At 45.3% G+C, this 13,292-nt stretch overlaps 2 protein-coding genes across 8 annotated transcripts in view; both read right to left on the bottom strand.

The window, feature by feature from the left end:
* The window catches only part of lmf2a (lipase maturation factor 2a), an 18,340-nt gene extending 8,946 nt beyond the window's left edge, over window positions 1-9,394 (bottom strand). Inside the window, exons 1-11 of the mRNA XM_029758599.1 lie at window positions 9,059-9,394; window positions 5,277-5,393; window positions 5,044-5,180; window positions 4,924-4,952; window positions 4,383-4,576; window positions 3,945-4,123; window positions 3,682-3,823; window positions 3,440-3,565; window positions 3,258-3,363; window positions 3,024-3,120; window positions 2,335-2,517 (exon numbers count right to left, since the gene is read on the bottom strand). Of these exons, the coding sequence (XP_029614459.1) occupies window positions 2,335-2,517; window positions 3,024-3,120; window positions 3,258-3,363; window positions 3,440-3,565; window positions 3,682-3,823; window positions 3,945-4,123; window positions 4,383-4,576; window positions 4,924-4,952; window positions 5,044-5,180; window positions 5,277-5,393; window positions 9,059-9,152 (1,404 nt within the window). The 5' untranslated portion in view covers window positions 9,153-9,394. The remainder of the gene's footprint in view (window positions 1-2,334; window positions 2,518-3,023; window positions 3,121-3,257; window positions 3,364-3,439; window positions 3,566-3,681; window positions 3,824-3,944; window positions 4,124-4,382; window positions 4,577-4,923; window positions 4,953-5,043; window positions 5,181-5,276; window positions 5,394-9,058) is intronic.
* Window positions 9,395-10,242: 848 nt separating this feature from the next.
* LOC115197242 (C2 domain-containing protein 5) overlaps window positions 10,243-13,292 on the bottom strand; it is a 54,422-nt gene continuing 51,372 nt past the window's right edge. For all 7 annotated transcript variants that reach the window (XM_029758593.1, XM_029758594.1, XM_029758598.1 and 4 more), the window contains 2 exons: window positions 13,102-13,248; window positions 10,243-11,667 (listed from right to left, as the gene is read on the bottom strand). In XM_029758593.1, the coding sequence (XP_029614453.1) occupies window positions 11,542-11,667; window positions 13,102-13,248 (273 nt within the window). In that variant the 3' untranslated portion in view covers window positions 10,243-11,541. The remainder of the gene's footprint in view (window positions 11,668-13,101; window positions 13,249-13,292) is intronic.

The raw sequence follows: 13,292 nt of genomic DNA, 5'->3' as shown, positions 1-13,292 counted from the left end.
AGAGCGAGAGAAAGAGAGAGCGAGAGAAAGAGAGAGCGAGAGAGCGAGAGAGCGAGAGAAAGAGGGAGCGAGAGAAAGAGAGCGAGAGAGCGAGAGAGAAGAGAGCGAGAGAAAGAGAGCGAGAGAAAGAGAGCGAGAGAGCGAGAGAAAGAGAGCGAGAGAAAGAGAGAGCGAGAGAAAGAGAGCGAGAGAAAGAGAGAAAGACAGAGCGAGAGAGCGAGAGAGCGAGGGAGCGAGAGAAAGAGGGAGCGAGAGAAAGAGGGAGCGAGAGAAAGAGGGAGCGAGAGAAAGAGGGAGCGAGAGAAAGAGGGAGCGAGAGAAAGAGAGAGCGAGAGAAAGAGAGAGCGAGAGCGAGAGAAAGAGAGAGCGAGAGAAAGAGAGAGCGAGAGAAAGAGAGAGCGAGAGCGAGAGAAAGAGAGAGCGAGAGAAAGAGAGAGCGAGAGCGCGAGAGCGAGAGCGCGAGAGAGAGAGAGAGAGCGAGAGCGCGAGAGAGAGAGCGCGAGAGAGCGCGAGAGAGAGAGAGAGCGCGAGAGAGAGAGAGAGCGCGAGAGAGAGAGAGCGCGGAGAGAGAGAGCGCGAGAGAGAGAGCGCGAGAGAGAGAGAGAGAGAGCGCGAGAGAGAGAGAGCGCGAGAGAGAGAGCGCGAGAGAGAGAGCGCGAGAGAGAGAGCGCGAGAGAAAGAGAGCGCGAGAGAAAGAGAGCGCGAGAGAAAGAGAGCGCGAGAGAAAGAGAGCGCGAGAGAAAGAGAGCGCGAGAGAGAGAAAGAGAGCGAGAGCGCGAGAGAGAAAGAGAGCGAGAGCGCGAGAGAGAAAGAGAGCGAGAGCGCGAGAGAGAAAGAGAGCGAGAGAGCGCGAGAGAGAGAAAGAGAGAGAGAGAGCGAGCGCGAGAGAGCGAGCGCGAGAGAAAGAGAGAGAGCGAGAGAAAGAGAGAGAGAGCGAGAGAAAGAGAGCGAGAGAAAGAGAAAGAGAGCGAGAGAAAGAGAGTGCGAAAAAGAGAGAGCGCGAAAAAGAGAGAGCGCGAGAAAGAGAGAGCGCGAGAAAGAGAGAGCGCGAGAAAGAGAGAGCGCGAGAAAGAGAGAGCGCGAGCGAGCGAGAGAAAGAACGAGCGAGAGCGAGAGAAAGAGAGCGAGAGAGAGAGAAAGAGAGCGAGAGAAAGCGAGAGAGCGAGAGAAAGCAAGCGAGAGAAAGCAAGCGAGAGAAAGCGAGCGAGAGAAAGAGAGCGAGAGAAAGAGAGCGAGAGAAAGAGAGCGAGAGAAAGAGAGCGAGAGAAAGAGAGTGCGAAAAAGAGAGAGCGCGAAAAAGAGAGAGCGCGAGAAAGAGAGAGCGCGAGAAAGAGAGAGCGCGAGCGAGCGAGAGAAAGAACGAGCGAGAGCGAGAGAAAGAGAGCGAGAGCGAGAGAAAGCGAGAGAGAGAAAGCGAGAGAGCGAGAGAAAGCGAGAGAGCGAGAGAAAGCGAGAGAAAGCGAGAGAAAGCGAGAGAAAGCGAGAGAAAGCGAGAGAAAGCGAGAGAGCGAGAGAAAGCGAGAGAGCGAGAGAAAGCGAGCGAGAGAAAGAGAGCGAGAGAAAGAGAGCGAGAGAAGAGAGAGCGAGAGAAAGAGAGAGCGAGAGAAAGAGAGAGCGAGAGAAAGAGAGAGCGCGAGAGAGCGAGAGAAAGAGAGAAAGAGAGAGCGAGAGAAAGAGAGAGCGAGAGAAAGAGAGAGCGCGAGAGAGCGCGAGAAAGAGAGAGCGCGAGAGAGCGCGAGAAAGAGAGAGCGCGAGAGAGCGAGAGAAAGAGAGAGCGAGAGAAAGAGAGAGCGAGAGAGAGAGAGCGAGAGAGAGAGAGCGAGAGAGCGAGAGAAAGAGAGAGCGAGAGAGAGAGAGCGAGAGAAAGAGAGAGCGCGAGAGAGCGAGAGAAAGAGAGAGCGCGAGAGAGCGAGAGAAAGAGAGAGCGCGAGAGAGCGAGAGAAAGAGAGAGCGCGAGAGAGCGAGAGAAAGAGAGAGCGCGAGAGAGCGCGAGAAAGAGAGAGCGCGAGAAAGAGAGAGCGCGAGAGAAAGAGAGCGAGAGAGAGAGAGCGAGAGAAAGAGAGAGCGAGAGAGAGAGAGCGAGAGAAAGAGAGAGAAAGAGAGCGCGAGACAGAGAGCGAGAGAGAGCGAGAGAGAGCGAGAGAGAGCGAGAGAGAGCGAGAGAGAGCGAGAGAGAGCGAGAGAGAGCGAGAGAGAGCGAGAGAGAGCGAGAGAGAGCGAGAGAGAGCGAGAGAGAGCGAGAAGGACAACAGATTACTACTGATAACAGAAACATTACAAACGGGCAAAAAAGACATCTCTCCATATACCTCTCCCACACAAACACACCCCTACCGTCCAGGTGACTTTATCCATGGATCCTTCGATGACCACCTCGGGCCGCCCCCCCACCCCAGTCATGCGTCTGAACAGACCGTAGGAGTTGACCAGCTGGTAACGACTGACCGCATCATAACCCTGACGCACCCCTGGCCACACACTGGCATTACTGTCATACTCTATGAAGGTGAATGGGACCTGGACAAACACACACACTGCTGTTAGAATCATATTCTATACAGGTGAACAAGAACATGCTGGAACACACAAAGTATGACATGCCTTATCTGAGAGCAGGTACCATTATTCTAGATCAGTGGTTCCCAACCAGGGGTACTAGAAACCCTGGGGGTACTTGGCCTATCAACCAGGGGTACTAGGAACCCTGGGGGTACTTGGCCTATCAACCAGGGGTACTAGGAACCCTGGGGGTACTTGGCCTATCAACCAGGGGTACTAGGAACCCTGGGGGTACTTGGCCTATCAACCAGGGGTACTAGGAACCCTTGGGGTACTTGGCCTATCAACCAGGGGTACTAGGAACCCTGGGGGTACTTGGCCTATTCATAGGGAGTACTTCAGAAGACTCATGAGATGAGTCACACATGAAGGGGTACTTCAGGGATACTCCAGGCAGAGCTAAATTCAGTTGGTACAGTAAACGAAAAGGGTTGGGAACCACTGTTCTAGAGTGTTCTACTCACCAGACTGATGGCAAACATAGAGATAGCAGCAGCGCCAAACACTGTCCACTGGACTGTACCCAAAAACCTCTTGAAGAACCCTTCCACACACGCACACCTACAGAACACACACAGACACACATGTAAATACACACACACAGCAGTATCCCAAAGCCTCCTGAAGAAACACTCGACACACACCAAGACAACACAGAGAAAAGACCACTTTCCCAGAGAGGTGTGTATGTGTGCTACCTGAACATGGCAGAGACTAGTTCCCAGGTGAGAGACAGCGCTCCCAGCCAGACCGAGGGGAAGGTGACAGTCTTCAGGAACTGGTTAAACTGGTGGAAGGTAAACACTGAGGAGATAACCAGCAATAACAGTCAAAACAATGATTATCTACTACAGCTGATAACTGATACGCACACACACACCTGTCCTGGAGGAGACAGTCCCCTCGTCCCAGTTGATCTGCAGGTCAAACCATGTGACCGTTCCGAAGCCAATTAGAGCCCAGACTGCGATCTCCACCACAAACCCTGCCCACCACAACGAGGAACCTGATTGGAGCAGAGACAGAACCAGGGCGTACATGTCACATCCTGCCTACAGTAACTGACTGACTGTCCTCAATGCAAGTTACCTACACAGTGTGTATGTGTCAGAGTGTGTGTACCTTGGTTAGGGTTAGGAGTGTATTTCTTGCGTAGCCAGAAGTATATATGCTCGTCGTCCAGCAGAGACAGACACATTGTCAGAGTCAGGAGGTTGAAGAAGTTATAGTTTCCAGACAGGATGATCAGCACTTGCAGTAACACCTAAATACCACAGGGGTGACAGAAAACACTGCACTTCACCTAACTGCCAGAGGGGGGAGACAGACCAAGTCCCCAAACTGTTGATGACAAAATGCTACAACATACACAGAGTTAATCTGACCTGCATGTAGAAGGCCCCGAGGCGAAGTCGTCGTAGAGGGCTGAGGAAGAGGAATGGAGCAGCGATCTCAATGGCGAAGGTGGCTACCACAGACAGCTTATGCCACCAGACAGGCAGCTGGTGGGCAAACCAGGCCAAGGGTGTAGGGATACACTGGGTCTCATAGTGATATGTCAGCGCTAGAGACACACACCACCACATGTTAGAGGCACACATCAACAGGCTAGGGGTGCAGCTACACTGGGCCTCAATGATATGTGAGGGCTAGAGAGAGATATACACGTTACACACACACAGGCCAGAGACGGTGCGATACACTGGGTCTCTGTGGTACATCAGGGGGAGAGGAAAACGCTCAGAAACAGCAGTCTGAGTGGCAGTAACATGTCTGATGAGTTAGGTGACCTGCCTGAGCAATTATGCAACACACACAGCTACCTGTGAGGCCCCACCAGGTAGGGCAGCGGGAGGTGAGTTTGACCACTCCGGAGGCGAACATCAGTCTGAACAGCAGCCAACGGACCAACCAGAAGGTCACAGAGTCGTGCTCCCTGCCCGCTCGCCACCCCCGCAAAGACGTCACCGGGGCGATGAGCACACAGAGGAACCCAGTCTCCAGGAGAAGAGAGTCCCTGGATGCCGTCGCAGATAAAGGGAAAGGAGAAGGGGAGGGAGAATAAGCAAGGTGGAGAGAGTGTTAGAACCCAGAGACTGAGCATGCCCAGACAGGGCTGCTGTTGTAGTGTTTTCATCATGATGCTACTATGGTGATGTTGTTATCAATGTGTTATAGTGTTTATAATCTGGCACCTGACAGATGCAGTTGCACAGCAGTAGGAGCACCAATCACACATACACATCAGCTGACTGCCAAGACTTCTCAGTCTCATACACACACTAACAGCAGTACTGGGGTGTTAATTAACATGCAACCTCAGGGTGGCATTCACTCTCTGGGCGTGGCACACACACAACTCACCACTGGAAGTAGAGGAAGACCTGTCCCACCTGGAACAACAGGCAGAGTCAGAGATCAGGCGTACTGTATACGGGCTCCCGCTGCAGAAGTGTGTGTATGTGTGTGTGTGGTATAACTGACCTGGTACATTGACAGGTATATGATCCAGAGAAATAGAAACACCAAGCTGTCTCTGAGTGATTCCAGTACTGTAGCAGCCAGGCTCAGTGCTGCCCCCAGCAGGCAGAGCAGCTCCATGGCAGTCTGGGTGTCAAGACCTAGAATACAGTTTACAGTGTAAGAGTCTATTTGATTTATGATTCAAATGATTAGTTAGTCACAACACATTGCTAAAATGTTGTTTAGGAACTCACCCAGACGTGGCGCGAGCCACAGTAAAGTGGGAGAGGAGAGGAGCTGCTCCCAGAGAGCCTTACCACTGTACCGCAGTTGCCACCGCGCTGGTAACAGGCCATCATTTCCATACAGGCCTGGAAAACACACAACTTGTCAACAGGGAGAAGAAGTAACATGTACTGGAGGTTTACTTTAGGATGTAGTTCCATAGGAGGAAAACCCCTACTAGCCTAAAGTGAACACCTAGATAAAATTTGTTTTATATTGTACATTTGGTTCTCTCTCCTCAATAGCTATTGAACCAAGTATGCCATGACCATGAAGATAGTACACTACATGGCCAAAAGTATGTGGACACCTGCTCGTCCCCCCCTTTGCTGCTATAACAGCCCCCACTCTTCTGGGAAGGCTTTCCACTAGATATTGTAACATTGCTGCGGGGACTTGCTTCAATTCAGCCACAAGAGCATTAGTGAGGTCGGGCATTGCTGTTGGGCGATCAGGCCTGGCTTGCAGTCGGCGTTCCAATTCATCCCAAAGGTGTTCAATAGGGTTGAGGTCAGGGCTTAAAACTTATTTTGGATCTGGGGGCAGTATTGAGTAGCTTGGATGAATAAGGTACCCAGAGTAAACTGCCTGCTACTCAGGCCCAAAAGCTAGAATATGCATATAATTAGTAGATTTGGATAGAAAACACTCTGAAGTTTCTAAAACTGTTTGAATGATGTCTGAGTATAACAGAACTCATATGGCAGGCAAAAACCTGAGACAAAATCCAACCAGGAAGTGGGAAATCTGAGGTTTGTAGTTTTTCAAGTGATTGCCTATCCAATATACAGTGTAAATGGGGTCAGATTGCACTTCCTACGGCTTCCACTAGATGTCAACAGTCTTTAGAACGTTGTTTCAGGCTTCTACTGTGAAGGGGGAGAGAATAAGAGCTGTTGGAATCAGGGGTCTGGCAGAATGCAATGAGCTAAGTCACGAGTGCGGCCGTGAGCTGCGTTCCCTTTCATTTCTAAATACAAAGGAATTGTCCGGTTGGAATATTATTGAAGATTTATGATAAAAACATCTTAAAGATTGATTCTATACATCATTTGACATGTTTCTACAAACTGTAATGCAACTTTTTCAACTTTTCGTCTGGACTTAGTGCATGCGCCTTGTGCATTTGGAATAGTGAACTGAACGCTCAAACAAAAAGGAGGTATTTGGACATAAATATGGACTTTATTGAACAAAAAAATGTATTGTGGAACTGGGATGCCTGGGAGTGCATTCCGATGAAGATCAAAGGTAAGTGAATATTTATAATGCTATTTCTGACTTTTGTTGACTCCACAACATGGCGGGTATCTGTATGGCTTGTTTTGGTGGCTGAGCGCTGTACTCAGATTATCGCATGGTGTGCGCTTTTGCCGTAAAGCTTTTTTGAAATCTGACACAGCGGTAGAATTAAAGAGACACTTCTCCTTAATGCAATGTAAAACACTTGTATCTTATATCAACGTTTATGATGAGTATTTCTGTAAATTGATGTGGCTCCCTGCAAAATTACTGGATGTTTTGGAGGCAAAACATTACTTAACATAACGCGCCAAAGTAAACAGATTTTTGGATATAAATATGAACTTTATTGAACAAAATATACATGTATTGTGTAACATGAAGTCCTATGAGTGCCATCTGATGAAGATCAAAGGTTAGTGATTAATTTTCTCTTTATTTCTGGTTTTGTGACTCCTCTTTGGCTGGAAAATGGCTGTGTGTTTTTTTGTGACTAGGCGCTGACCTAACATAATCGTATGGTGTGCTTTCACCATAAAGTCTTTTTGAAATCAGACACTGTGGCTAGATTAACAAGAAGTGTATCTTTAAAATGGTGTATAATACTTGTATGTTTGAGGAATTTTAATTATGAGATTTCTGTTGTTTTGAATTTGGCGCCCTGCAATTTCACTGGCTGTTGTCGAGGTGGGACCCACATATCCCAGAGAGGTTAACCTGTTGGGGATAGGGGGCAGTATTTGCACGGCCGGATAAAAAACGTACCCGATTTAATCTGGTTACTACTCCTGCCCAGTAACTAGAATATGCATATAATTGTTTGATTTGGATAGAAAACACCCTAAAGTTTCTAAAACTGTTTGAATGGTGTCTGTGAGTATAACAGAACTCATTTGGCAGGCCAAAACCTGAGAAGATTCCAAACAGGAAGCGCCCTCTCTGACCATTTCCTGGCCTTCTTGATCATCTCTATCCAAAACAGGGGATCTCTGGCATAACGTGACATTTTCTAACGCTCCCATAGGCTCTCAGAAGGCGCCAGAACGTTAAATGATGACTTTGCAGGCCATGGCTGAAAAACAGTAGCGCATTTGGTAAGTGGTCGATCTGAGAACAATGAGACTGGGGCGCGCGTGCACGAGACTCCACCATGTTTACATTTTCAGTCTTTGAACGAAAACAGGGTTTCCCGGTTGGAATATTATCGCTTTTTACGAGAAAAATCACATAAAAATTTATTTTAAACAGCGTTTGACATGCTTCGAAGTACGGTAATGGAATATTTAGAATTTTTTTGTCACGATATGCGCCGGGCGCGTCACCCTTCGGATAGTGTCTTGAACGCACGAACAAAACGCCGCTATTTGGATATAACTATGGATTATTTGGAACCAAACCAACATTTGTTGTTGAAGTAGAAGTCCTGGGAGTGCATTCTGACGAAGAACAGCAAAGGTAATCCAATTTTTCTTATAGTAAATCTGAGTTTGGTGAGTACCAAACTTGGTGGGTGTCAAAATAGCTAGCCTGTGATGGCCGGGCTATCTACTCAGAATATTGTGTTGTTTAAGTGTTCCCTTTACCTTTTTTTGGCAGTATATTAAGGTTGGAAACAAACTTTAAGGTGGATTACCGCCACCAATTTGACTCAAGTGTGGACCAGAGACAGGGAAGGTGTAAATCCTACTAATTCTTAAAAAATAAATAATTAAAAATACTACATTCCCTAAAGATATCAGCAGTTAATGTAAGCGTTTTAACACCACTACTCCTTAAATCAAATAACAACCTCTCCCCTTCCCATATTGCTGTCACTGAAATAGAATGTGTTCCACTAAATGATTTAATTACACAGTTTGAGAGATTTTTGTCCATCTGTCCCAGATTCAGAATATATCATTTCCATAGTCATCCAGAAAAAAAAACGTGGATTTTTGTCCATCCACCCCCAATTCAGATGATATCATTTTAGTCATGGAACACTTAAGAGCTATTTAAGATCATAATACGTTTTCGGATTTCACTTTTTTTTTATCCGCCTTATTCAGAGTATACCATCTTCATAGTCATGGCAAGCTTGGTTCAATAACTATTATGGAGAATATCCAATATAAAACTACGTTTTCTTTGGTCAGGAAGGTTAAAAATTACTTAGAGATATGTGGCCCGTGTCTAGAGACAGAAAGAAGTCGGGCTAAGTATAATAAAATATAATATGTCAACCGTTATCTGGCTAAAAAGACTTAGCTAAACTAGCTAGCAACTGCAACAGAGTAACAAGTTGCTTAGCTAGCTAGCTAGCTCGATAGCTAGCTACAGGGGAACACGTTCCCAATGCAAAGCTATGCAAAAAAGCAATGAAACTTGAAATATGTTTGACTTCAAAGTCGAGTACAATGCTATAGGAGGCTAGCTAGCTGGCTAACAGCTGCTAGCATACCATAACACTCATAACTGTCAAGAAAGCTATCCTAGCTAGCTAAATGGGACAGCGAACTAGATATCTCACCTGGTATCTGCAGGTAGAGGGAAACGAAGGCGACCATGTAGATGAGAGCCATGCACCAAAGGAACAGGCGGCGTGGCAGAATAATGTAGCCCATGTCTGCTGTGTGGAGGCCCTTCCTGGGATCTCTTCTCTATCTGTTTCTGCAGGACGCGACAGTAGTCTACTGTGGAACGGGAAGTCGGTGTGGGATTTTCACATAACCTGGAGACAAGTCCCTATCGGTGGATCAAAATGTTGATATTGGGGTAAAGGCGTGGGAATGGGTTCCCACCAATTATGTTTATATACACTAGACTTCCCGGGAGCGCAGTTTTGAAGTCACTGCACTTCCATCTGATCTTGGCACTTCCACCGTTCAAAAATATATTTTGGAAGCTATAGAAATGCATTTAATGTCTACATTTCTGCCACATGTTTTCTATTACAGACACCTTAGTATACTTACACATGACATTATGTGAGCTAAACATAAAAACATTTTTCTCAAAGTATACATTTTTGAAAGCTCTAATGTTACTGTCCCCACTACACCAACAAATACGTGTAATTCTGTCCTTGAAAGATTTAATTGAAATACTGTAGAATTCCATTAATTTCTATGAAGGACTGCTTCTACCGGGGAGTGCCAATATGGCTGATCCAGTGACTTCAAAGTCTCTCATTGCCAATACATAGCAATTAGCGAACCAGGGTTTATATACATCGTTGTTCCCACTAAATGTGGCCGCAGCGTAGTCAACATTATCTATATCGTCAACATTTATGACAAACATTTTTTGGTTATAATTTAGGGTTAATCATTAGGTTCGCAGTGTGTTTAAGGTTAGGGCCAAGATTAAAATGTAATTAGAGAAATAAGCAGGGTTTATGACTTTGCTGGGCCGGAGGGGTTGGGTAACCGTGTCAGCATGGCCACTTCAAGCTACACCCACCAAACGTACGTCAAAGTCTGTTCAAAACGTTTTGGGGAAACGTGTCGTTCAGTACACACCGTACCTCAACTTAGCAAACGTTTAAGCGAACTGAACGCACCTCTGTGTAACTTGATCTTTCCTTGTCATGTACAAATTAATCAGTTTGAAAGCAATCTTATCGGCTTTGACATCAAAATGCTTTCGGTAAAAAACATTTATAATGGGAGATAATAGATAGGCACCGAGAGACAAGACCAGACATTGGCAGGCTGTTTTTCACTGTAGTTCAGTTTATTGTGGAGTACTGTTTATCTCAGGCAACAAGCTGACAGTCATGGCAATAATAGATACATGCTGCTAGACACAAAGCAACACTCTCTATATGTATTTACATTCAAGTCTTACAGAGAAAGAGAAACAGGTTGTATTCATTAACAGTAGAACGCATCACATACCCTTACTTCTTACACAATGAATCAAACTTCAAGGACTTCATTAGACATGCAAAATTAGACACCACTAATATAATTTTACTTTATAAAAATACTCAAATCAGATTTTAGAGTACATTTACACAAATAAAAGTTATTGTGGCACCTAGACTATGAACAAAAAGAGGTCATCGCAATAAGTTTCTTTTCCAGCATTTACATGATTGTTAAAAACAGGAGAGTTCAGTAGTATTGTCACCGTTGAGGCCGCAGTCAGGACAGCCAGGAGTGTGGCAGGAGGCTGTCCACAGGGTGGGTGTATGTTTGTGTGCATGTTTGCCAAAAACATTGTCATACAGTGACAGACAATTAAACTCAATTTAGTTCTCTCTACCATGGCCATCTTCAGTAGTGGCTACCCTCTACTGCAGGGGTCCCCAATTACTAAGTCGTGGGCCTACTTTTCCTTGAGGGGTTGGGGGTCCGGAAAATAGTTATAAATAATTAGTACCCTGCAAATTGACCGCAAGAATCCCAAACAGATATAGTATTTCACAAAAACAATCATTTCACACCTTGATTAAATTGGGATACGATCACATATGCCTATAGCTATGCGTGAGAATACTTGGAAACAGATTTCCTAAATTAAAATCACTTTGAGCTAATTTCCTGGTGATTTTACAGTCTTATGTCAAAGAACAAAAATGATATAAAACCATGTTTTTTGCTCCGAAATCTTGGGTGGGCAAAATAAAACCACACACGGGTCCAATTTGGCCCACGGGCTGCCTATTGGGAAACCCTGCTGTACTGACTATGGTACTCTTTACCATGGCTGTCTACTAATGACTACCCTGTACGCTTTAGAATGGCCAGCTAGTGACTGCTGTGTCTGGATGGAGAGGAATCATTCTTTAAGCTGCCTAAAACTTCACCATGTATTGGAATGTCTATTATATCACCAACAGACAGACAGAGACAGACATGACATAATGCCTCTAAATGGCTTATGTAGAGTGCCTTAATGGACAATTAAGAGACAATTTCTCTATCAACTAGTCTGTTTATGGCAGACATAAATCACAATTATTTGGATGGCTAGACTCAAGTGTGTGTGTGTGTGTGTGCGTGAGTGTCATGTGGTCCCGTCAGCCCCGGTGGTGCTGGTCTGTCCGCTCGTAATCAGAGGGGGTATGGCCTCCTGGTCTGATTCTCTGACAAAGATGACAGCATCACCACTAACATTAATCAGACACTGAGCCTGGAGAGACAGAGAGGGAGAGAAATGGGAAAGAGACAGAGAGAGAAGGGCGAGATAGAAAGAGAAGACAGACATGAGGGTCTGTAGCCCTTTCCACTCACAGCCCGTCATCCCGTACACAGGTTGAAAATGTCAGATTTTGTTATTGATAAGCGCCTAAATTGGAACACAGTGGCTGTATAGTAACATGATATACATGACGTCAGTGCTCCAGTTCTCCGCTTCACAGCACTGTATTGGTTTTGACTGACAGCCGTTATAAACTTGAGCATCACGTGCAACAACATGCTCCCCATCCCTCCTGCTAAGTGGGCTACTTTTGCACATTTGTTCTCTGAGTGAGGGACATGCTGTAAATCGAGAGGAGTTGATGTGTTCTAAAAGATGAGATGTTGAGGAATATAATAAATACCACTGATGTCATGCAAACTAACCACACACCCATGCACCTCACATTTCCTTTTTGAAAACTCATTTAATTTACAGAATCAACCTTTATGATCGCCATGTTTGATCCAATTACAAGGAAAACATGCGTTATACCCTGGGTTGTCCTGAACAGAATGAACCTATGTTTGTTATATTGTGGAGAAAATTTGCCGTGGAACACGCACTTAAATGCACTCATGACTCCATACTATGTTCACTGAAATTACAATCTGTTTGTCTGAAGAGTCTTTTGAAAGCCTAACACTGTGAGATCGTATTTTATATCTTAGCTTGCCATGTTGGCAATAGAATAACCTATCAAATGATGCCCACCTGACCCAGATTGCAATTTATAACGGAACATTTTTGGATTGCATAAACATCAAAAGTAATTGTGTGATGTTGAGGACGCAGTGCTGTGTTCCAAACAAAAAACTACAAGTGTGCTTGCTTCAGTTCCTCAACGTCAATGCTAGGAGAGCTAAAAAAAAAAAGCACCTTATAGTTGAACTCTTTCCTTGTGTCATAAAAGTGCATTGAAATTACTTAGGAACTGTGTACAGTTTGGAGAGGTGTGTGGCCACTTCAAGACAACCTCTCACTCAAACCCTTGTAATCTTGTTTTCTTATCTTGCACCTACTCCAACATTTCAATGAATATTCTTATTGTTACTGAATAAATCCAGAGTATTTTCAGATTTCGTTATTGAGAAATGCAATGAAAAGTACAGTAAATATAAAAAGCACATCAAATCAACAGTGTAATGTTTGGAGTCTGATCATTTACCCATAACCTTTAATGTGTTCTCTTTCAATTGCTACCATGGTCATACCAATGCTTCTTATAGTTCATTTCAATTTGGCCCTAACCACATAGGTCAAGTTCCACGAGTGTAAGGGGTTAACCTGGTGGTTCTTTGAGAAAATATTGTAGTTCAATCAGAACAATACTATAGGCCTCCAGTTCTTTAACTAACAGAGCAAATTAACAGCGTGTGTGTGTACCTGGTTCTTGTTGGGGTTTTCCATGAAGACACACTCCTTCATGCTGTATGACACTACGGCGTTGCCCCCCAGAGCTGCTACATGGGCACGGACCATGGCAAACACCTCCGCTATGAAGGAATGCAGGAACCCACTTACACCCCCCTCCTAACACACACACAGGTAAATATGTTAACCTTTGCGAAATCACT

Source organism: Salmo trutta, chromosome 7 (assembly GCF_901001165.1).
Source record: "Salmo trutta chromosome 7, fSalTru1.1, whole genome shotgun sequence".
NCBI classification, from domain to species: Eukaryota; Metazoa; Chordata; class Actinopteri; order Salmoniformes; family Salmonidae; genus Salmo; species Salmo trutta.
Note: the sequence above shows the minus strand (reverse complement) of the source record. Positions and strands in the feature narration are given on the sequence as shown.